At 40.9% G+C, this 25,053-nt stretch overlaps 1 protein-coding gene across 1 annotated transcript; it reads left to right on the top strand.

Annotated features, from left to right (window-relative positions):
- Window positions 1–310: 310 nt before the first annotated feature.
- On the top strand, window positions 311–2,213 carry LOC26514887 (asparagine synthetase domain-containing protein CG17486). Its single transcript, XM_014904673.3, has one exon. The coding sequence runs from the start codon at window positions 441–443 to the stop codon at window positions 2,136–2,138; it is 1,698 nt and encodes a 565-aa protein (XP_014760159.1). The 5' UTR covers window positions 311–440; the 3' UTR covers window positions 2,139–2,213.
- The last annotated feature ends 22,840 nt before the right edge of the window (window positions 2,214–25,053 follow it).

Below are 25,053 nucleotides of genomic sequence, written 5' to 3'. Positions count from 1 at the left end.
ATCAGATTCTATGAAAAAAAGCTTAGCAACGGACATACAATTTGTTGGGATTATTTTTGTATGGGCTGTTAACGAGATTGTTAACGAGATTAACAAATATTATTTATTTATTTTCTCAAAAACGTAGGGAGCGATTTTTATGGAATTTTTAGCTATTATTCTCTATATATATTGGCCTATATGCTGGTATATTATTTAGTCATTTTAGTGGCTAAACAGTCAAATAATTGAAAATAAAAAAGTTCGTTGCTGTGTTCCTATTCCACCGTTCCACTTAAATGCTGACTAGTCGTCACTATTTTGATACTCATCAAAGTAACATTGTTTTAGCTTTATATAAGCTAAAACAACATCGTTGTTGCAATTAATCTCTATTCAAATTCGATGTACCATCTCTATATTATAAAGGTTCTATAATTGGTTTTTCTTGTCTCTTAAACATGTGCGGCATATTTTGTACTGTATCTTTAAACAGCAAAATAAATTTTTGGAAAATGTATAATTCACTTAATTTAACCATGAAGAATCGTGGTCCAGATGCGCATAACGAAATATTATTGAATCATGATTCTGGATTTATATTTTTTGCTGGTTTTGTGCTATGGCAACAGGGAGAAAAATTGCAAAAACAACCCGTGGCTAAAAATGATTTTATAATATTGTTTAATGGAGATTTATACAATATTAACAAATCGCTGTCTATGTCAGATACAACATGGTTGGCGAACAGAATTTCCGAATGCCATACCCATGAAGATTTAGTATCCCTAGTCAAAGTATTGGAAGGACCTTTTTGTTTAATTATTTATAATAAGGTCAATCAAATGTTATACTTTGCACGTGATACATTAGGAAGAAATTCATTAATTATTGAACGCCATCAGTCTGGGTTAAACTTATTAAGTACCTCGCGTCATTATAGCAAAGAACAATTGTCTTCAATTGAATTGCCTCCCTTGGGCCTTTATCAAATACGAGTTAATGATTTATCATCATGTGTACTATACCCATGGCAACCAATTAACGAATATACGGGACAACTTATTCGCATTCTTGATCTAACACTGAATTGGCAAACAAAAGTGAAGAAAATCATATCGCCTTCTTGGCTACTAAGTCATGAAACGCAGTTATGCTACGATTTCTATAAATATGATTATAGCGACAACTTTAAAACATTGTATGATAACTTGATAAGCCAACCTCAAATAAAGCTGGCTCTCGACAATCTGGATATACTTCTATGTGCCTCTGTTAATGCTCGTATTAAAAGTAAGCCCCCATTTTGTTGTGTTTGTCTAAAAAGTAAACCAACTGAATGCAGACATGCTAAAATTTGTATTTTATTTTCCGGCGGAATCGATTGTACTATTTTGGCGTTTTTATCTCACAAATTACTTCCAATAGAAGAACCAATAGAGCTTATAAATGTTGCGTTTGAACGTATCTCCGGGCCAAGTACTTTTGAGCAAGCTTGGAGTGTTCCGGACCGGAAGACTTCTTTAAAATCTATTAATGAGTTAAAGCGCATTTGTCCAGGACGGTGCTGGACGCTCTTGGAAGTCAATGTAACTCGGTCTGAATTGACAAACATCCTTTCTACACATATTAAACACTTGATATATCCACTCCAAAAGATATTAGATGAAAGTTTAGGGTGCGCATTTTGGTTTGCATCGCATTCTTCTAGTTCAACGTCTAGAGTCGCCATTATAGGTAGTGGGGCGGATGAGTTATTCGGTGGATATACTCGCCATCGTAATTCTTATACTCGTTGTCATGGTAATGAAGCAGTCCGCCAAAATGCGGTCAAAACAGAACTGGAATTCGACTGGCAACGAATACCAGCACGAAATTTAGCTAGAGATGATCGTGTCATTGCAGACAACGGAAAAACAGCTCGTGCCCCTTTCCTAGAAGAAAACTTTGTAGCATTTGTAAGATCTTTGGAACCATATCAAAAATGTTGCTTTGCTTTTCCTGAAGGTATCGGGGACAAATTACTGTTAAGATTGTACGGATACAGATTGGGGCTGACAGATGTTGCTTTTTTAAAAAAAAAGGCTATACAATTTGGTTCCAGGATTGCAAACAAGAAGCAAAATGCATCGCAAAATTCAGACATTTTAATATTTTAATCGTAACATATATATGCAATCTTATTTCATTATTTGTTAATCGTATTTGAAATATATTGTTAAGCTAAACGCATACATACACAAGCATTTTTTTATAACTTTGTCGGGTATAAAAATATATAAGCTATAAATTATTTATATATGTAGCTATTATATATATCATAATATACATATTATTCATATGGGTATATTATTTTTTAAGGCATTTATCTCTAAACTAAATATATTCTTGATCAGGATGAAGAGATAAAAAGATAAAAATAAATTAAGTGTTTGTTTTTATGCTGCAAATATTTAGCACAGAGCCCTATGCATGTATGCATATCATAAAACTACCATAGCTCTATGCCGACCACTTTTTTGGCATAAATTAATAAATCACAAACGAAACAAGATTTTTATATATATATTTTTGGAAAACCCATAGAGAGCAGAAATTCAAAAAAAAAAAAAAAACAAGAACGGAAAGCTAATTTCGGGCGGGACCGAAGTTGATATACCCTTGCAGTTAGGTAGTAGCTTACATTATTATATATATATCGGATCGTACGTAGTTGATCCTTGTGAAAGTTTCACCATTAAATCAGTTTTCTACAAAAACAGCCCGAAGCATCTTTAAAAATAGCAAGGTTATGCCATTTATAGGATATAGGCGGCCGATCCTTATGAAATATGGCAGATTGTAGAAAGTCTAGCTTAAAAAACGCCAAAGGTTTGCCAATTCCGAACGTTCAGTTATAAGGCAGCTATAGTCGACCGATCATTATGAAATTTTTCTAATCAGATTACTCAGGTAAAATTAGCACAATTTCTTCTCTTAGGTTAACCGCGGAAACTGTGGGTGATAAAACCTAAGTTTGTTCTGGACTTCGGTTCAGGGGAGCCTAAGGGTTATGGAGCATGTAAAATTATGCGTGAAGGAAGAAAAAAGTTGGAAATTGTCGGCCTGTGTTATCAATATTCTAATCGGCTTCTCTGGTGGCTGCTTAGCGCAACAACCCAGTCGTTTTCCGAAGTTGAAGGGAAGGGGATAGGGTCATCCAAAACATACAAGGAAACATACCAAAGAAGTGGAGAAGTGTGGGAAGATTAAATCTCCGGCGTCACAATTTCCGTAAAGCTTTATCAAACCAGCTGAATCTGCAATAGATGCTTTTTGAACATAGAAACAGTTTTAGATAGCCATGACTTTTTGAAAATATGAGATTAAAAACTCCAATTAAATTGAAGAAAATATTGTTTAACCACCTATAATAAATTCAATAAAATTATTTCGAGTTTTTCCTTAAATCCAAAATTAAAACATGGTATGATCTACTGATTTCAATAAGAAAACAAGAAAGGAAAGCTAACTTCGGGCGGAGCCGAAGTTTATATACCCTTGCAGTTGAGTCGCAGTTCGCTAGGTGGCTCCACGAATCTTATATAATTAGATATATAGCGGATCGTATATAGTTGGCCGATCCTTATGAAATTTGGCAAATCGAATTATTTTGCCAAACGAGGAATCCTTTAAAACTCCCATCCTCCTAACTTGAAAAACAACGAAGTTATAGCATTTCCGATCAATCAGTTATACGGCAGCTATAGGATATAGTCGGCCGATCCTTATGAAATTCGACAAATCAGATTGTTTTTCCCAAAATAGAATCTGTACCAAATCCTATCTTTTGAACGTAAAAAACAACAAAGTTATGCTAATTTCGATCGTTCTATGACAGATATAGGATATAGTCGGCCGATCCTTTTGAAATTTTGTACAGAAGATACTTTGAATATATACACACACAAATATCAACATGTGTGGAAAGTCCCAACCCTCTAACTTAAAAAACACCAAAGTTATGGCATTTCCGATCAATCAGTTATATGGCAGCTATAGGATATAGTCGACCGATCCCGGCCGTTCCGACTTATATACTGCCTGCAACAGAAAGAAGGGTGTGTGCAAAGTTTCAACTCGATAGCTTTAAAACTGAGAGACTAGTTTGCGTAGAAACAGACAGACGGACAGACGGACCGACGGACAGACGGACATGCTCATATCGACTCAGGAGGTGATCCTGATCAAGAATATATATACTTTATAGGGTCGGAGATGTCTCCTTCATTGCGTTGCACACTTTTGACCAAAATTATAATACCCTCTGCAAGGGTATAATAAAAATCTTCCATAGAAAAATGTTTGGGGAAAAATCATAGAAGACCAAAAATTAATGTAGAAAATCTGAGATTTCAACTTTGGATGAGTATTCCAAAGATATGGTAACTGCTAGATACCATTTTTTAATTTTAGTTGGTACACATACATTTCAAAAATGATATGTACTAGAAACAATGATGGTCATCGCCATTACACGGCCTACATACTTCAATATATGGTAAAATTTGATCAATTTCTTCTCTTAGGTGTACCGCGGAAACTGGGTGATAGAACCTATGTTTGTTCTGGACTTTCGTTCAGGGGAGCTTAAAGGTTATGGAGCAGGTGAAAATGCGTGGAGAGTTTTTGCTGTTGGCCTGTGTTATTACTAAAATGGATTTACAGAAGAATATTGTTTTCAAAATGACTTCCATGGATTATGAAAAGGTATGCGTATTGCGGCCACTACTGCAAACTGTGACTCGTGGAAGAACTGATTCGTGGCTGACTGATTCTTACGTGGATTGTCTAGTTGACGGAACTGCACGTTAAGGAATTTTGAGTCAAATATCGCACTGCTCGAGCGGTAAAGCAACACGCTGAGAAGATTGTAACGGTAATGAGTGGGACTGGGATGCCCTTTGTTAGGGTGGCACAGTGGCAATATGCTACAATATTTACATTTTGTTGGTTAATAAGAAAATGGATAAAAGTTGCTAAGAAAGCCTCTATGACATTGCATATCGCTCGGTCCGCTTCACTCCAGCCATCAGCCCCGTTGGGACTGGGCGAGATCCATGGGACTGGGCATCCCTGCTTTATATTACCCCAATCTGCACAATAGGATTAGCAAAAAGATTCAGAAAATTCGTTTAATTTGCTATATACCTCTGCAACAATTAATTTAATAAATAATAAAATAATAAAAACGCACCTCGAGTACAGTACCAGCACGATTACAGAAAGTGTCCAATAGATGTGCAAAGGTATTACCTGGAAGGAAACCTCGAGATCTGCCGCTAAACGCCAAACTCGGGATTCATCCGACGCGCCCGGATCTGACAGTCGTGACCACCACCAAAAGTGCAATGAAATGTCAGCTGTAGCCGATGGAGCTCCGACAGTGTGGTGCACGCAGATTAGGATTTTAGCCAGAACGTGATAACTAGAGGGCGCTAAGCACTACTCAAGCGCCACTAGATGGATCTGGGCAAAGATTAGGCACATTGGCATATTCGCCTGCTGGCCCTCATGACCCTGGCGGTATAAGGACAATGGCTCCAACAACAGAATCCACAACCAACAAAAAAAACCAAATACTTTTAAGGTACACAGGGCACACAGGGTTATAAAAATCGACTATGCTACATACTGCACGGACTCAAAGACAATATTGAGGTGGGAAGTTAACCTACGTGGACCAACGGACATGGATGGAGCATGGAACCCGTCCGGAAAGCTATTTAAAGATCATTTGCCAAATTACCGTTTTAACGACGAATGAGTACATGCCGTTGCCAAAAGGAGGAATGAATCTGAAGCATAGATTAAATGAGAGCTTTTGGGGAACATATCCACAATCGCCCAAACTTGGAGATGATTACGTATAGGCGGCTCCCTTCTGACGGGAGCATCACTCTACAACCGAGTAACTAGCCGATTCACTCTATATTCGCGCTCGGAGACGACCTTGCGCTGACGTCATAGTTATCCAGGCTGAGGACAGTCAGGTCATAAGCATGGTAACGCGAGCTTGATGACTAAGGCCAATGCGTAAATAAGGTGAGGAGAACCCCCGAAGGCGGGCTGCTAGTGCGGCGAGACGCAGACCGCATTCGTGCCAACCTTGGCAAGGCCATCACAGTCAAGTGAAAGTGCGATGGTGAGTCTGCCAAATTAAGTAGAAGGAGGTAGTTGCACGATGTTAGAGGTGCCTAGAGATTTGGCGCATCGCAGGACATGCGGTAATGCCCGGTGCTTCTCGTGCAAAGTCAAGGGCCTGAAGGACGTGGGGCACCAGACCGGCAGTAGCCGTTACCCCATGTACAACAAAGTAGGTGGTACAATGAGCAGGGTATGTTACTACTTTAGCTTAGACTTAACCATAGCGGCACAGGATGTGCCAGCGCTGACTGTGCGGGTGTTAATGACTGACGTAGCTTTCCTCAGAGTGTCTCAAAGGGTTGGATCAGACTACTGCTGGGCAGCACACCTCTCGGGAAACGTGCAGCTGCGGTGCAAGCGTTCCAACAATGTGCACAGCCGGTGCACAGCGCGGAGGGCTAAGCCAGGGCTCGGATAGCTTGCATCGAACCTAACCAGTAATGCATTCGAACGGATTATGGTCAACCTGGGGAATTCAATGTAGGTACAGGATTGGGGCTCCACGAGAACGAATGCACGAAGAAGAGTGAAAAATCTTGTGCTGCTTCCCTCTATCTTGTGCTACTAAGTGAGGGAAGCTTCTACTTGTGCTACTACTCAATCCGACTTCCACGTTATGGAGTTCGCAGTGTAAACTGCGCAGTGTAGCTTCGTTTCTCTGGCAAAGTGTTTCGAGGAATTTTAATAAATATAAAATAATAATGAATAATTATGGATTTCAAACTTTTCTGTGTGATAAAGTCTTTTAACAAGAAAATTTCTCCATCCCAGCATACCATCAATTGCTGGCTCTGGGTTCTGGCTGGGTTCACGGCCTCAGTTTCGGATGCCATTTCACGAAGTCACTTCACTGGTCTCCACTTTTGCTGTGACGGCTGTCGTGCTGTTTAGGACGAAATGAGGTCGTTCATGAGATAGACTAAAAATGGATTTAAAGAGTTAATTAGCGGTTTTCGCCAAATCAAAGACCCACATTGTGAGCTTGATTCACAGTTTAGTAGTCTTCAGCTGCTAAATTAGTCTTCAAAGCGTATAAAATCCGCTGTTAATAGTCTGCTTAGCTGTCAATTATGCAGCTCATATCTTTGGACACGCCAGGGGCTCGACTTGAAAAAAATTTGGCTTCCGAATATCTCAGAATAAATTTTCATCCAAAAACATCAGCCAAGTGCGGAAAAGAAAAAAATTACCAAACCTGTGGAAGTGAGGTACTGACCATCCTTCTACCTCGTCTTCCTCAGCTCCAAAATCGGAGTTCTTTACTAAAACTTACCTATCAGCATACTAGGAGGCTATGTAGCAAACCTCACAAACTGTAATATAATACATTCATTTTCCTTAGTATCCAAAATTATACAGTCTTTACAGAAACTTGGTTATTTCTGTAGACTCCAAATTCGCTTCCGAAGGTAAAACTACAAGAGTTTGGCTACATAGAATTTCTTTGTATTAAAATGATTTTGTTCGGTCCACCACCTTTATCCGAAACGCCCATATACTGGTAACACTTGTCCGCTATTCTATTTGATTCTAATCTTCTGTCTGATTGTGACCAGCTGATAGCTCTGGGTGTCTTCAATTTCAATGCTGGACACGCACCATGACTTTCCGGATGGAATTACGCTTTCCAGAACTTTGTCCCTTTCTAACCCTGAGGATCCACATCACTTTAATTGACCTTAAGGCTCCCACTTAAATTGCATAAAGTTCGTTTCTTTTGTAAGGCTGACTTTACGAAACTGAATAAATTAATGTTGGATTTTGACTGGTCCGATCTACTGGCATTACAAAAATTTTATTACACTTAAACATATTTTTCGACGCTTGCGTGCCGTGAAAATATCCGTCCGCTTTAACGAATCCGCCTTGGTATACAAGGCACCTTGTAAACTTAAGGAATAGTATGAGTAGACTTTTAAATAAACATAGATTATCTGGCTGTGCAGTTAGATATTCAAGAAACTTAGAAGCTCGGTCCAATTTCACCGTGCATAACGCAGAATGTTATAGGAGCTATATTTGTCGCTGCAGGATTCAATTTACTCAGGATCCGAAGCAGTTTTATAACTTTGTAAACACTAAGCGTAAAGCGTTCTTTCCCCGTTTGATATATATCTATCTATGGTTAATGAAGCTATGGGTGTGCTTGGTTTTATTAAAAGATGGTCAAAAGAATTTAATGACCCGTACATAACTAAATCGTTATATACATCACTGGTCCGTCCGATTCTTGAGTATGGATCGTGTGTCTGCAGTCCTCAATATGGAGTACACCAAGATCACATTGAATCTGTACAAAAAAACTTCCTTACTTTTGCGCTTAGGGGACTTAATTGGGATGCAAATCTTTACCTCCCCTCTTATCGTAGTAGACTTTTACTAATCAACTTACCATCATTAACAAACCGTAGAACGATGCTGGATGTCATGTTTTTATATAATCTCATCAATGGAAATGTAGACAGCCAGCATTTACTAACCCACATAAAATTTAACGTTCTTAGTAGAAGGACTAGAAACTTTCGTCCTTTACTCCTCACCAATTGTAGTTTGACATATGTTCAACATGGTCCCTTTGGGGTATTATGTTCGTAGTACAATGGTCTCCACCACATCTTGTAGTTTTAAATCGTGTCTCGTATATTTTACTCTATCATACTTTACCCTTACTTTATCTCGGATTATCCCCGCGATTCCAACCTGGTAATCCTCGCAGTTAAAGACAAAATCCAGAAGGAAAAAGTGTCCTAACGAAAAAACTATCTGTAGTATTAAAATTCTTGTTAGATACGGTGTGTTTAGTTTTAGTTTTTTTGGGAATCATGGGCGCAGCTTTAAAAGCTATTTTGCGTGACACTTTTTTCTTGAAAGCAAGAATATACTAGATGTTTGCACCTATTGCCAAGACCTACTACCCTATATACCCTATATACAGTATATGCATCAGCATGTCTCAATATACAAGCACCAGACCCATTAACCTAATGGCACACCTAGTAATAATTAGCAATAAGCATAAAACAATGTCCAACCTAATAACCCAGCATTAATAGACGGCGCCAGAATAAGAAATCAGCATTATCAGCGGGAAGAATGACCGACTGACCGAAGCAAGCAAAACCAGCTAGCTAAGTCGAACCTACCTCGAGTGATCCTGTGTAAAACGGTTCACAAGTAAGGACTCTCTAAAAAAGCTATCTACTTCACGTGGCTACAGTGTAAACCGACCACCAGTAGAACTTTCATCATCGAACTTACTTCGAGTGGCTCCTGTGTAAGCGGACCACAAGTAAGGCTTCATTATCTAATCTACTTCGAGTGTTGCTCCCGTGAAACGGACCACAAGTAGAGCCTTTGGTACCCAATCTACTTTGAGTGTTGCTTACGTGAAACGGACCTTAAGTAGAACCCGCGTTACCGAACCTAATTCGGGTGTTGCTCCCGTGAAACGGACCACAAGTAGGACCAGCCGATAAGGAATCAGCCGAAACCCCGTACCATCTGTACTTGAGGAGCACCAACCCAAGTACCCCACATCAACTCCAGCCTTATCATAGCAAGAGCCCGGTCAACCTGAGAGGTTCCTTGCAGAATCCAGGTATATTTAGTCCGACTTTATACGTTCTTTGACTACGACTCCGGGACCTACCGTTATTCCCGCGAGTTCAAGTTCGACGTAGTGGTCGCATAACGCTCTACGGACGAATTTGTAATACCACCAGTCGACATTCCAAAATTTGACGGGGATTATCTTATCTAATCAAGAGTATAGCGATGCGGTAAAATTCCGGTATTTGGAGAACCATGTGGTTGAAGAGGCCAAGAATTTAATCTCCACAACATTTGGAAGATACGTCAGCTATCAAGATACTTGGCAGCCAATGAAGTCACGGTATCAGAATGAGAGAATCTTCATCAAATCGACACTTGCAACCTTGTTTGCACATCCAAAAACAAATGGATCAGCAGATCAGCTACGTAGCTAACATGATGCGGTGCTTAGAACAATCAACGCCCTTCACGCTCTGAATATACCAACATTAGGTTGGGATCCTATCCTGATACACATTCTTGAAATGAAATTAGATTCCCATACCCTATCATGTGTAGAACTCGGCATCATAAACCCAACCAGCCGACAATCATTAAAACAAATGCTTGACCACCTAGAGCGGCAAGCAACCAGCCAAGTTACGCTACAAAAGGCAACGGCCAATAATGGATTTCGCTCATCAACTCAAGCACCGGTTGAAAAATGTGGCATATGCACCCATGGCAATCACCGACTTCAAACCTGCCCAAAATTTTTAAACATGACTCCGAGTGAAAGGACACAAAGAATAACAAGGATGAACGCCTGCACAAACTGCCAAACAACCGTATACCATACGAATAAAGGTCCTACCGAAGCACGACATAAATGCCGCGCAGTATTCGATTCCGGATCAAAAGTGAATTTAATATCTCAGGAACTGGCAGATAAACTCGGAGTTCAATCAGCACCAATCGACATTACCAAAATTGACATATCACAAAACGAGCAAACTCCATAGCAGTAATTTCAAAACACAAGTAGTGACGTATATACTACCAGAAGTCATGATGAATCAACCATCTGAGCCAATCTGCGACCGAAAAACCAGAACTTCGTTTTACAGATCTTCGTTTTCACCAGAACTTCGTTTGGCAGATCCCACCTTCACTCAGCCACAAGGTATCGATTTGCTGCTCGGGGCAGAATATCTCCCACAAACTCATCGAGCCGCTACATATAAACCTAGGACAAGGATAGCCATTACTTCAACGGACCCCGTTAGGATGGATTATATCCGGACCAGCAACAACCAGTTTAGTGGTACAAACAAATTCACCCATGAGCAGTGCCATATCAGCCATGGAAGAACCAAGAATCGAGAGCCTCCTCGAACAGTTTTGGAAGTTAGACACCCTCGAAGAAAACCAAAAAGCCCTTACCCCGGACGAGAAGTTATGCGAACAGCATTTCATGGAAACTATAAAAAAAAGGGGAAGATAAAAGATTAAGTGTGCGGCTACCATTTAAGGAAGATCCACAAAAATTGAGAAGTTCCCTTCCAATGGCATATCGGCGTTTCTACGCATTGGAAAAGAGACTTCAACGGGATCCTGATCTCCAGAAATAATAAGTCAAATTTATGGATCAATGCGAGGAATTAGGGCATATGACTAGATTAACAACCAAATAATTAACATCAAACCATTATGTCATTCCACATCATTGTGTGCTAAAACCTGACAGTAGTACCACAAAACTTCGGGTTGTATTTGTAGAATGATTAGATTAGAGTAGTAGCATAATTAAGAGTCGAGAAAAACTTGAAGTCTAGTATAAGTAACCGGGAGCGAAATAAAAGCTCAGTTGCGCTCTCTTGCGAATTCACCCCGCTTCGCCGCAATTGATAAGCTAGGCTTAAGTTCTTTTGGTTAAAATATAGCGAATAGTAATAATAATAATAATATAGTAAACAATTTGGCGCCCGCGGGTGGACTTGTTTACTATAAGTTCTAAATAAAGCAACTAGTGACAGTGACACAAAGAATAAAAAGAAATAAAAAGTTGCTCGCGACGGTAGTGTGGTGAACATTTAAAAACAATAAACAAACAAACAATTTAAAGTTCGCGTCGCGAATCAACATTTTTATCAACTGGAGTCACCGTCATCTCCATGTCCTGCACCTCCATCGAGTGTCCTAGGGAAGTAGCCGAGGGTTAAAGGATCCAAAATCAGAGCTGCAGGTATTTGTGCAAAAAATTGAAAGTAGAGAAAAGACAAAATAATATTCGTCTTGTGCTGGAATATTGCACCCTCCTTTTAATTCTTGGCGCATACATACTTTGAAAATAGTAGATCTAAAGTGAATAATAAAGTTATATATAAATTTTATTAAAATATTGCCAATACATATGAACAATTGCCAGTGGACAATATTAAGACGCATAAATTATTTCAAAATCACCGTCGCCCCCTACCCCTTGTTTTCGATATTGTAAATATTTGCCAACAAAATACATAAAGTGCAGCCAAAAAATTATTTTATATATTTGTGCATAAATAATTGGTACATACTAATAGATGCAGCGGTGAACTTATCGTTTTTGCCTCCCTCCGTTATCCGCTGCTGTATGTATGCACGTATAGGCATTTTTGGCGCCTTTTGTTCAACGGAACGCCAAGTATCCCGTCACCCGTCACCCTACAATTTGGTTCGGTATATTGTTTCGGTATCACTGGCGGACAAATATTAAAATACTCAGTGCCTCGACTATATTTTATTCGACTATCAATTAATTAATTAATTATTGTTTTCGTTGGTTGAAAATTTATCATTTATTTTTTATTATAAAAAATAAAAATATTACAATCCAAAGAACTTTACTTTAAAATAAACATTTTAAATAAATTGCAACGAATTCGCTTCTTTTTAGAAAATAAATAATTGTAGAATAGAGAGTAATAATCGCAAAAATAATTCCACGACCCTTCATGATTTTAAAAAGAAGATTAAATGTTAAAGTAAAAATCATTCGCCGGTTAGAGGAACGTTTGGAAGCTGGATCACTTCCTCTTGAAAAGACTGAGCTAGAATGTAGGCTTCAGGTTTTATATGAGACAATTTCCAAAGCAAATGAGTTACAAGACCAGATCGAGCAGTTAGACGAAATGGGTGAATTTGGAGCCGAGTTGGAAGAATTAACAATCACAACCAAGGCAAGGATTATGTCCTTATATAATGCCTTCAGTACAGCTGAGGACTCCCGCCCAGCTACTGCAATTTCTGCAGCCCCAACTCGAGCTAGATTTCCCAGTTTAGCATTACCAAAATTCAGTGAAAATTATTCGGAGTTAAAAAATTTTGTAAGTTTTTTGTAGACCTTGTTACACAAAGATGTGAACATTCCTGTTATTGAGAAATTTAATCCTTTAATTTCTTGCCTCTCTGGTGAAGCCTTGTTCCTAAGGCATTCCAAGTCACCGAGAGTAATTACGACAAAGCTATCGACAAAGCAATTATTCAGCCTTCCGAAAATTTCCCAGCCGTCTGCGTCGTCGTTAAGGGGTCTCATCGACACTGCGTCATCGATTTATGGATCATTATTATTATTATTTTTTTTCGCGCGGTTCTCACTGCATACGTACAGCCCACCTTCCGCCCAACCGACCGAGGACGCTGCCGCGTGACGTACGGCTCCAATCGCGAGGATATATCCGAGATAGTTAAGCGAAAAGTAGGATAAAGATATCACGAGGAAGAGTGTTGCACAGATAAGGCGGTTTATATAAGCGATTTAAGATTGTTAGTAGAGCAAAGTGACAAGATGTGGTAGAGACCACTGTGGTCCGAACATAATACCCTGAACGGATCGTGTTGGGCATATGTCGAACTACAATGGCTGAGGAGTAGAGGACGAAAGTTTCTAGTCCTTCTACTAGGAACGTTAAAATTTAAGCGTGTTAGTAAATGCTGGCTGTCTATATTTCTATATTACACGTTGGGTTCTCCCAGATAAGTAGCTCGAAATCCAGATAAGAAGATCAGTTGGGAATCCCAAAAGACTGAGTTTACTTATAAGAAGCAAATGGTTAACAGAGTCAAATGCTTTACTGAGGTCAGTGTAAATGACGTCTGTTTGTAAGCCATTCCGGAACCCATCAGTGATAAAGATGTTAGCTCCAATAAGTTGGTAGTGGTGGAGCGGCGCTTCATGAAGCCATTCTGGCACGGTGTTATTATTGAACTTCATAGGTGTTGCAAATATGGAGTGATAAGTTATTCAAAAAGCTTTGGAATTGCTGACAATTTAGAGGTTCAAAACCTGCAAGGGTTTTGGTGCCGCCGCAACTAGTACAGCGGCATCAGTACGTACCGGGGGTCCGGGCGGTTGATTGCCCTGTTTGGTGACTGTTACAGTGGTTTGAATTATTGGGTCTGGGATCACTTGAAGCGATGCCAAGGAGGACATATCGGACAATTGCTCATTAATCCTGAGATATTCGGAAGCCGAATTTTTCTCAGGCTCGGCCCTTGAGGAATTGCCGCTGTGGTCCGATTTCGAAAAGATATTAAATCGTAGGTACCAGCATCTATCCGCTGAAGAGACTGGCAAAACAAAACAGGAGAAAACTGATCCCAACAAAACCGAATATACAAGAGCATAAACCTAAGAACTTGCGCAGAAGCTCCACCAAAGCTCCCAAAGTGCATGCGCTACAAAAGAACAACAAAGCGCATGCGAATCTGGGAGAAACAAAGAATATGGAACAGCTGATAACGGGCAATTAGTGGACCGCTGCGGCTAGTTACACTGAGAGACTTAAATAGAAATAATTATGATATTTGATGCTGGCACAAGTCCCAACATCCTCCCCCCGTTGAATTTCATCTTTCAACAAAAATCCTTAGGCGCATGGGACAGCTTCATCACATAATATTGCTGATGATCTCAAGGTCCATAATTCTCATTTGAAGGCTGCCGTGTCCATCCAGATCCAGAGAGCGCTCGAGACAGGCGTCAATAGAGTGGCGAGAGTGCAAGGAAACTTCTTTCCGAAATTGCGCGAAGGCTCACCTTTTGATTGCAGGATCGGGAGCCTTCACGGCTGGAGCAGCAGCCACCTTGGCAGCTGCAGATGGCGGCAGCATCGATGCGGACGACGTTCCCCCATTGGAAGGGTGCAGGCTAGAGTCCAGAATGGAGCCAGACCTGGGCGCTGACTTAATCGGCAACGGTGATAATAATCCTAAATCAACGGGATCCTGATCTCCAGAAACAATAAGTACAATTTATGGATCAATGCGAGGAATTAGGGCATATGACTAGATTAACAACCAAATAATTAACATCAAACCATTATGTCATTCCACATCATTGTGTGCTAAAACCTGACAGTAGTACCACCAAAACTTCGGGTTGTATTTGTAGAATGATTAGATTAGAGTAGTAGCATAATTAAAAGTCGAGAAAAACTTGAAGTCTAGTATAAGTAACCGGGAGCGAAATAAAAGCTCAGTTGCGCTCTCTTGCGAATTCACCCCGCTTCGCCGCAATTGATAAGCTAGGCTTAAGTTCTTTTGGTTAAAATATAGCGAATAGTAATAATAATAATAATATAGTAAACAATTTGGCGCCCGCGGGTGGACTTGTTTACTATAAGTTCTAAATAAAGCAACTAGTGACAGTGACACAAAGAATAAAAAGAAATAAAAAGTTGCTCGCGACGGTAGTGTGGTGAACATTTAAAAACAATAAACAAACAAACAATTTAAAGTTCGCGTCGCGAATCAACATTTTTATCAACTGGAGTCACCGTCATCTCCATGTCCTGCACCTCCATCGAGTGTCCTAGGGAAGGAGCCGAGGCTTAAAGGATCCAAATCAGAGCTGCAGGTATTTGTGCAAAAAATTGAAAGTAGAGAAAAGACAAAATAATATTCGTCTTGTGCTGGAATATTGCACCCACCCTTTTAATTCTTGGCGCATACATACTTTGAAAATAGTAGATCTAAAGTGAATAATAAAGTTATATATAAATTTTATTAAAATATTGCCAATACATATGAACAATTGCCAGTGGACAAAATTAAGACGCATAAATTTCGATATTGTAAATATTTGCCAACAAAATAGATAAAGTGCAGCCAAAAAATTATTTTATATATTTGTGCATAAATAATTGGTACATACTAATTGATGCAGCGGTGAACTTATCGTTTTCGCCTCCCTCCGTTATCCGCTGCTGTATGTATGCACGTATAGGCATTTTTGGCGCCTTTTGTTCAACGGAACGCCAAGTATCCCGTCACCCGTCACCCTACAATTTGGTTCGGTATATTGTTTCGGTATCACTGGCGGACAAATATTAAAATACTCAGTGCCTCGACTATATTTTATCAATTATCAATTAACTATCAATTAATTAATTAATTATTGTTTTCGTTGGTTGAAAATTTATCATTTATTTTTTATTATAAAAAATAAAAATATTACAATCCAAAGAACTTTACTTTAAAATAAACATTTTAAATAAATTGCAACGAATTCGCTTCTTTTTAGAAAATAAATAATTGTAGAATAGAGAGTAATAATCGCAAAATTAATTCCACGACCCTTCATGATTTAAAAAGAAGATTAAATGTTAAAGTAAAAATCATTCGCCGGTTAGAGGAACGTTTGGAAGCTGGATCACTTCCTCTTGAAAAGACCGAGCTAGAATGTAGGCTTCAGGTTTTATATGAGACAATTTCCAAAGCAAATGAGTTACAAGACCAGATCGAGCAGTTAGACGAAATGGGTGAATTTGGAGCCGAGTTGGAAGAATTAACAATCACAACCAAGGCAAGGATTATGTCCTTATATAATGCCTTCAGTACAGCTGAGGACTCCCGCCCAGCTACTGCAATTTCTGCAGCCCCAACTCGAGCTAGATTTCCCAGTTTAGCATTACCAAAATTCAGTGGAAATTATTCGGAGTTCAAAAATTTTGTAAGTTTTTTGTAGACCTTGTTACACAAAGATGTGAACATTCCTGTTATTGAGAAATTTAATCCTTTAATTTCTTGCCTCTCTGGTGAAGCCTTGTTCCTAAGGCATTCCAAGTCACCGAGAGTAATTACGACAAAGCTATCGACAATGCAATTATTCAGCCTTCCGAAAATTTCCCAGCCGTCTGCGTCGTCGTTAAGGGGTCTCATCGACACTGCGTCATCGATTTATGGATCATTATTATTATTATTTTTTTTTTTCGCGCGGTTCTCACTGCATACGTACAGCCCACCTTCCGCCCAACCGACCGAGGGACGCTGCCGCGTGACGTACGACTCCAATCGCGAGGATATATCCGAGATAGTTAAGCGAAAAGTAGGATAAAGATATCACGAGGAAGAGTGTTGCACAGATAAGGCGGTTAATATAAGCGATTTAAGATTGTTAGTAGAGTAAAGTGACAAGATGTGGTAGAGACCATTGTGGTCCGAACATAATACCCTGAACGGATCGTGTTGGGCATATGTCGAACTACAATGGCTGAGGAGTAGAGGACGAAAGTTTCTAGTCCTTCTACTAGGAACGTTAAAATTTAAGCGTGTTAGTAAATGCTGGCTGTCTATATTTCCATAAATAAGATTATATAGAAACATGACACCCAGCATCGTTCTACGGTTTGTTAATGATGGTAAGTTGATTAGTAAAAGTCTACTACGATAAGAGGGGAGGAAAAGATTTGCATCCCAATTAAATCGTTAACCTGAGTTAATCGTTCTTAGGCGTTCCCATAGAGAAAGTACATAGCGCTAGTGAATTTATACTGAAGGCATAGCCCAACATCATCAGCGTACATAAGTACAAGTGAATTAGTTAAGGCAAGGGGCAAGTCGTTAATAAAGAGTGTAAAAAGTAGGGGTCCAAGATGGCTTCCTTGGGGCACCCCAGATGACATCTTTAAAGAAAACACGTTGGGTTCTCCCAGATAAGTAGCTCGAAATCCAGATAAGAAGATCAGTTGGGAATCCCAAAAGACTGAGTTTACTTATAAGAAGCAAATGGTTAACAGAGTCAAATGCTTTACTGAGGTCAGTGTAAATGACGTCTGTTTGTAAGCCATTCCGGAACCCATCAGTGATAAAAGATGTTAGCTCCAATAAGTTGGTAGTGGTGGAGCGGCGCTTCATGAAGCCATTCTGGCACGGTGTTATTATTGAACTTCATAGGTGTTGCAAATATGGAGTGATAAGTTATTCAAAAAGCTTTGGAATTGCTGACAATTTAGAGGTTCAAAACCTGCAAGGGTTTTGGTGCCGCCGCAACTAGTACAGCGGCATCAGTACGTACCGGGGGTCCGGGCGGTTGATTGCCCTGTTTGGTGACTGTTACAGTGGTTTGAATTATTGGGTCTGGGATCACTTGAAGCGATGCCAAGGAGGACATATCGGACAATTGCTCATTAATCCTGAGATATTCGGATGCCGAATTTTTCTCAGGCTCGGCCCTTGAGGAATTGCCGCTGTGGTCCGATTTCGAAAAGATATTAAATCGTAGGTACCAGCATCTATCCGCTGAAGAGACTGGCAAAACAAAACAGGAGAAAACTGGGTGTTGAGCTATCAGCGTTTTGATAGCGACCGAATTAATACAAGACTCCACAATTCAATCGCAATATTTTTATTGGGTCAATTTAACCCCAAAACAATGGCAGCGGCCAATCCCAACAAAACCGAATATACAAGAGCATAAACCTAAGAACTTGCGCAGAAGCTCCACCAAAGCTCCCAAAGTGCATGCGCTACAAAAGAACAACAAAGCGCATGCGAATCTGGGAGAAACAAAGAATATGGAACAGCTGATAACGGGCAATTAGTGGACCGCTGCGGCTAGTTACACTGAGAGACTTAAATAGAAATAATTATGATATTTGATGCTGGCACAAGTCCCAACATCCTCCCCCCGTTGAATTTCATCTTTCAACAAAAATCCTTAGGCGCATGGGACAGCTTCATCACATAATATTGCTGATGATCTCAAGGTCCATAATTCTCATTTGAAGGCTGCCGTGTCCATCCAGATCCAGAGAGCGCTCGAGACAGGCGTCAATAGAGTGGCGAGAGTGCAAGGAAACTTCTTTCCGAAATTGCGCGAAGGCTCACCTTTTGATTGCAGGATCGGGTGCCTTCACGGCTGGAGCAGCAGCCACCTTGGCAGCTGCAGACGGCGGCAGCATCGATGCGGCCGACGTTCCCCCATTGGAAGGGTGCAGGCTAGAGTCCAGAATGGAGCCAGACCTGGGCGCTGACTTAATCGGCATATAATCCAAATCCCGGTCCAGATGTGGGATTAAGTACAGCAGCTTCAGAAAATCCATCGCAGAAATAGCGACCACGGGGGGAGCGGTGGATAGCAGGGGCACTGATGAGACGCAATTGCCCACGTCCTGGCTAGCGTGATCGTTGTTCAAGGTTTGTTCCAACTTCAAATCCCGCGGACCCGATGGGATGTCGCGGTCCAGCGGGTAATCCCTGACTGCATGAGCGACGATTTTTCAACAGACCATCTTGCACCTCCACAACCGCTATGGTTGGTTCTGCTATTGACGAAGCTGTGGGACCATTGGTGCCGTCGAGACGAGTGGAGTGTGCAGGTACCCTAATGGAGTGCTTTGCCATTCCCACCTGAATGTCAAAGCGCACAGCAGCGGCAAGCTGGGAGAACTTCCAGAATAATTCGCTCCCAATTTCACTAGAGCTCAATCGCTCTAACTCATCCTGGAGTGTGGTGAATTTCTTGCGCAACGCAATTTCCAACGGCTCCAGTACCATGATGGTCAAATCTTCCTTCTGCACTGCTGCCTTGACCTTATTATGCAGGGCTTCCATCTCCTGGTAGGTCACCTCAGCTCTTCGCCGCAAAAGCCTTTCCCTGCTTGCAGGAACCGAGGCACTAGCTACGTCTCCAGACTCCATTATGTAATTTGTTTTTGTGCAAGGTGCAATGTAATGGAAACAACAGCAACAAGTTTTCCTTTACAAGGATTCCTTTAAGCACTTTAATGATCACAAATCAATTAGAGCGCGATCACGTCGGGGTCACCAAATGTTGAGCTATCAGCGTTTTGATAGCGACCGAATTAATACAAGACTCCACAATTCAATTTCAATATTTTTATTGGGTCAATTTAACCCCAAAACAATGGCAGCGGCCGATCCCAACAAAACCCAATATACAAGAGCATAAACCTAAGAACTTGCGCAGAAGCTCCACCAAAGCTCCCAAAGTGCATGCGCTACAAAAGAACAACAAAGCGCATGCGAATCTGGGAGAAACAAAGAATATGGAACAGCTGATAACGGGCAATTAGTGGACCGCTGCGCCTAGTTACACTGAGAGACTTAAATAAAAATAATTATGATATTTGATGCTGGCACAAGTCCCAACACTGAGTTTAGCAAGAAACTTATTAGAAGTTCGTTGGCTTGCTCCTCTGCTAACGCCAAACCAGCTTGCAGTTATTGCAGTAAATGCAAGGTTTGAGTTTGTCAAGTCAGCATCTCTCTGTCTAAATTGTCTGCGAAAAGGTCACACCGTTGCGAAGTGCAAATCAACTTGATGTCGAATCTGTGAAAGATCGCACCATAAACTTCTGCACCGATACAGTGACTAAAAATAACTTAGCGTTTCCACCACCACCAACAGAAAATCCTCCTCCAGCGTTAACGAATCTCTTCTACTTCACATGCTTTGCATGCGTCGGCTCTAGAAAGGGTATTGTTAGCGACGTCGATCGTAAGCGTTCGAACAAAAAGTGGCGAGTACATATTGGCCCGAGCATTACTTGACTCAGGGTCACAAATGAACTTCATTACTGAAGATCTTGCTCAACGCTTACAGATCCGTAGGGAGGAATCAGCAGACCCAAATTTTATAAACCTCAGCGGATAGATATGTTAATTGGAGCCGAGTCATTTTTCTAACTTTTGTCCGTTGGCCAAATAAAAGCAAGGTCCGAACCATCCCATACTACAAAAAACGCTTTTTGGATGGATAGTATCGGGAAAATATATGGCAAATTCCTCAACTCCTCAACAACCGGTCTCTAGCCTGAATTGCCAGGAAAAAATATTAGAATCGATAGATCACAATTTGAAAAAATTCTGGTCATTGGAAGGAAGTTGTGTGAGGAACATTATCAAAAGACTACTGAAGGCAGTATTCTGCCTTCAGGTCGATTCGAAGTCAGACTTCCATTTAAGTCGGATCCAAGCTTTTTGGCGCCCAAGAGAAGATTATTTCGAGATCCGAACTTAAAGAAAATGTATGTGGAATTCATGGAAGATACCAATCTGTAGGTCATATGTCCCCTGTAAGCAATGAGGTTCTTGCTACTCCACTACTCCACCAGTGTGTCTTACGGCCAAAAGTACAACGACCAAACTACGAGTCGTTTTTGATGCGTCCTGTAAGACATCCACACAAAAATGTTTGAATGATTTGTTGATGGTGGGTCCAACAATTCAGGAGGAGCTGTACTCAACTCTTCTTCGGTTTCGTCTAAACAAATTCGCTCTGATAGCCGACATCAAAAAGATGTATCGCCAAGTAATGGTGAATGAAGCAGATAGGTGATACCAGTTGATAGTGTGGAGAAAAGAACCATCGGAGCCCTTAAAATTGTGCAAGCTCAATACCGTTACATATGGCACTGCACCAGCCCCATTCCTGGCCATAAGGTGTTTGAAGAGGTTGAGTGAATCCGCGAAAAATACATTCCCCCGAGCAGCTAAAGTTATTGGATCTGACTTTTACGTCGACGACATGTTAACGGGTACTGGTTGCGTGGAGGAGCAATTAAGCCTGAAGTAACTCAGGTTCTTCAAAACGCTTGGTTTGAATTGAGTAAGTGGTTTTTAAACTCGCCTGAAGTTACTGCATCCGAGAGCACCGTTAAGCCAATAACACTTTCGGACTCAGAGCTGACTAAGGCAATGGGAATCGCTTGGGTTCCCAAAGATGACGTTTAAATTTGAAATCGATAAGTCAAAGGGCGACTAAGCGGAACATTCTTTCGGTGATATCGAAGCTATTCGAACCCCTTGGCTTATTGAGTCCAATCCTTATTAAAGGAAAGATCCTGTTGCAGGATCTTTGGCTCAATAAGCTAGACTGGGATAAGTTGATTCCACTGCATTTGGAATCAGCGTGGAACAAAATTCAGCTCGCCATGTCACAGTTAGAAGATATCTCAATACCGAGATTTGTGATGAGTGAGCCGAAGTCACCAATTCAAATTCATGCCTTTTCTGACGCATCGATGAGAGCCTATGGAGCCTGCGTCTATATTCGTAAAGTAGCGCCGCTAAAGACAAAGACGCTCCTCCGTCTTGAATTATGTACCGCCCACCTTCTCGCAGACCTCTGCCGTAAAATCAGGTCTCTTCTAAAAGTACCGATCGAACGCAGTATATATTGGTCAGATTCAGAAGTTTGTCTTCATTGGAAACGTTCCCATCCATCGTCGTTGTCAACATTCGTATCAAATAGAGTTGCTGAGATTCAAGAGTGGTCAGAGGATAGCACGTGGCGGCATGTACCAACTAAACAGAACCCGGCAGATATCGTGTCAAGAGGTGGAGACGTAAAGGAGGCGGTGGAATCGATCTGGTTTACAGGTCCATCGTTTTTAACGGAGCCGGAAGATAAATGGCCAACGAGTCCCCGGTTTAATCCGTCACCAGAGGTGTTGCAAATGGAAGTAAAATATAATACAGTCGGATTAACCGCAATGGTCTCCACTTCATATTTATTGGAAGTGATAGAAGGATTTTCCTCTCACTTAAAACTGCTAAGAGTGTTCGTTTACATGTTCCGCTTTATAAAGAAAAGTAAAAAATTAGTAGTTCCTTGTGATAGTGTACCTTCACCTGTCGAATATCAAGAAGTATTTAATAAAATTGTCCAGATAGTTCAAGAGCACGATTATCAAGAGGAAATATAAAATATTCGAAAAAACCTTGTTGTTAGTCCAAGTCTACAGAAGCTAAATCCATTTGTCCATGAAGCTTCTCAGGCTGGGCTTACCTTTTCGTTGTTGTGGGTCGGGGGACGACTAGCTTACGCTCCTATATCGTACGATGCCAAGTTTCCATTATTAAAGCGCTCTCAATTTGTCTAAAGCTATGTCCGATACTTGCACGAGTCGAATTTTCATGTGGGTCCACGAGCACTGGTGAGTCTCTTGCGACAACGTGTTTGGATAGTAAACGCGCAAGAAGTCTGCAGTCAGATAGTGCGGTCATACATACGCTGTTTTAAATGCAAGTCTCATCTGATGACTCAAATCATGGGAGATTTACCCTCAGATCGAATCCGTGTTCTCCGCCCATTCTCCATTTGTGGCGTGGATTTCTGTTGAACGACGTGGAAAATTCGTGGTAGAACACCCTACAAGTCTTACATTGCCCTTTTTGTTTGTTTTGCATCCAAGGCAGTTCATTTAGAAGTAGTATCTGATTTATCAATTGATTCCTTTTTATTGGAATTTCAAAGGTTTGTTGGGCGCCGAGGATGTCAGCAGATCGTGCACTGCGACAACGCGACGAACTTCGTCGGAGCGAGTCACCACTTCGCGGCACTACGGCCGCAAGTTTCAAATTATATTATGGAGACGGACGCCGGTACCATTAAAATATTATCAACTGAACACTGTCACCTAATGCACAGCAACAGCTCCATACCTGGCCACCCGATGCTTGCAATATTTGGGGGGGACAGAACCCGAGCATCTGGGCCAGGGTGCTGCTGCACTTCGACAGGGCACCATAGATGAAGCACTAAGTAAAAAGGATCAACTAATAAACCTGTTGGGAAAAGCAAAATTCAAACTAAGAAAATGGTGCTCTAAACCACCTAGCATTACTGGGACACCGAACTGGGCTCAGGACTGACCCATCAGTGGCAAGCATTCAGACATGAAGTTCAGATCCTGACAACAATAAGAATTCCAAGATGTGCACTCCCAGCAGATACATCCGGAGGCAGCTCAGGTCGCAAAAAGAGTAAAAAACTGATCTTAATTCAAAACTAGAAGCAATATATTTATGGTCCGACTCTGAGATTGCATTAAAATGGATTAACGCCACTGCTTCCTCATTCGAAACGTTTGTCACGAAACGGGTCGCCCAAATTCAAGAACTGACAGACCCAGAGTGGTGGAGACATGTGGCAACAAGGGATAATCCTGCAGATATTCTCTCCAGAGGCTGCACGGCAGCACAATTAAGAGATTCGAAACTTTGGTACACCGGACCACCGTTTCTGGTGCCAGATCCAGAGTCCTGGCCAAGGTTCCACTCAACAGGAACAAAAAATGCAAACGAAGATAAAGAAAGAAAGAAGGAGACGGTCTGCAACATAGCCATTAAATCAGAAGAATGGATGGAAAAAATCAACCACCATGGATCATTCGATACGATGTTTCAAATAATAGGAAGAATGCGGCGATTCATTTTTAATTGCCGCTAACCAGAGAACAAAAGGACTGGACCATTGTCACCAGTAGAATTGAATAAGGCGATAGGAGTGGTAATTCGGGAAATACAGTCCCAGCAATTCCTACCATCCATTTTGCAACTCAAGAAGATGAAAACTGTCGGGGCAAACGATCCATTACGAGCACTAGATCCGTTCGTAAACACGGACGGAATAATTCGAGTAGGGTGACGGCTACAAAACGCCACATTATCGTTTGATGCCACACATCCAATGTTATTAGCTCCGAAACACCCATTGACAATACTCTTCTTTCAATGAAAACATCAGCAACTGGCACATTGCGGACCACAGGCATTGTTATGCAACATTAGGCAACGATTCTGGTCATTAAGAGGAAAGGAGCTGGCTCAAAAAACAGCTAGCCGTTTTATCATATGTTGCCGAGTTCGACTAAAATTGTTGAATCAAATAATGAGTTCACTACCGGCAGATCGATTTCAACAACATAGACCACTCAAAAATTGCGGAGTGGATTACTGCAGGCCTTTTTGGACTCACTATAAAATCCGAGGAAAACGACCACATAAGGTGTATCTAGCAGTGTTTTGTTGTTTTTGAACCAAGGCAGTACACCTTGAGGTAGTAACAGATTTCACTACCCAAGCCTTCCTGGCAGCATTAAAGATATTTTGCGGATGACGAGAGCTGCCATCGAAAATCTATAGTGACAACGCGACTAATTTTGTTGGAGCCTACAACGAATTATCAGGAAGCAATTTTCGCCGAGGAGGCACAAGCGATGAATAGAATTCAAATTTATACCACCTCGGACACCCCATTTCGGAGGCCTGTGGGAAGCCGCAGTAAAATCA

The sequence above is a fragment of the Drosophila ananassae genome, chromosome 3R (assembly GCF_017639315.1).
Source record: "Drosophila ananassae strain 14024-0371.13 chromosome 3R, ASM1763931v2, whole genome shotgun sequence".
Classification (NCBI taxonomy): domain Eukaryota; kingdom Metazoa; phylum Arthropoda; class Insecta; order Diptera; family Drosophilidae; genus Drosophila; species Drosophila ananassae.
The sequence above is the reverse complement of the archived record's forward strand: the minus strand, read 5'-3'. Positions and strand labels throughout refer to the sequence as shown.

Excerpts from the sequence above, each read along its gene's own strand:
- LOC26514887 (XM_014904673.3), top strand. The coding sequence starts at position 441 with ATGTGCGGCATATTTTGTACTGTATCTTTAAACAGCAAAATAAATTTT.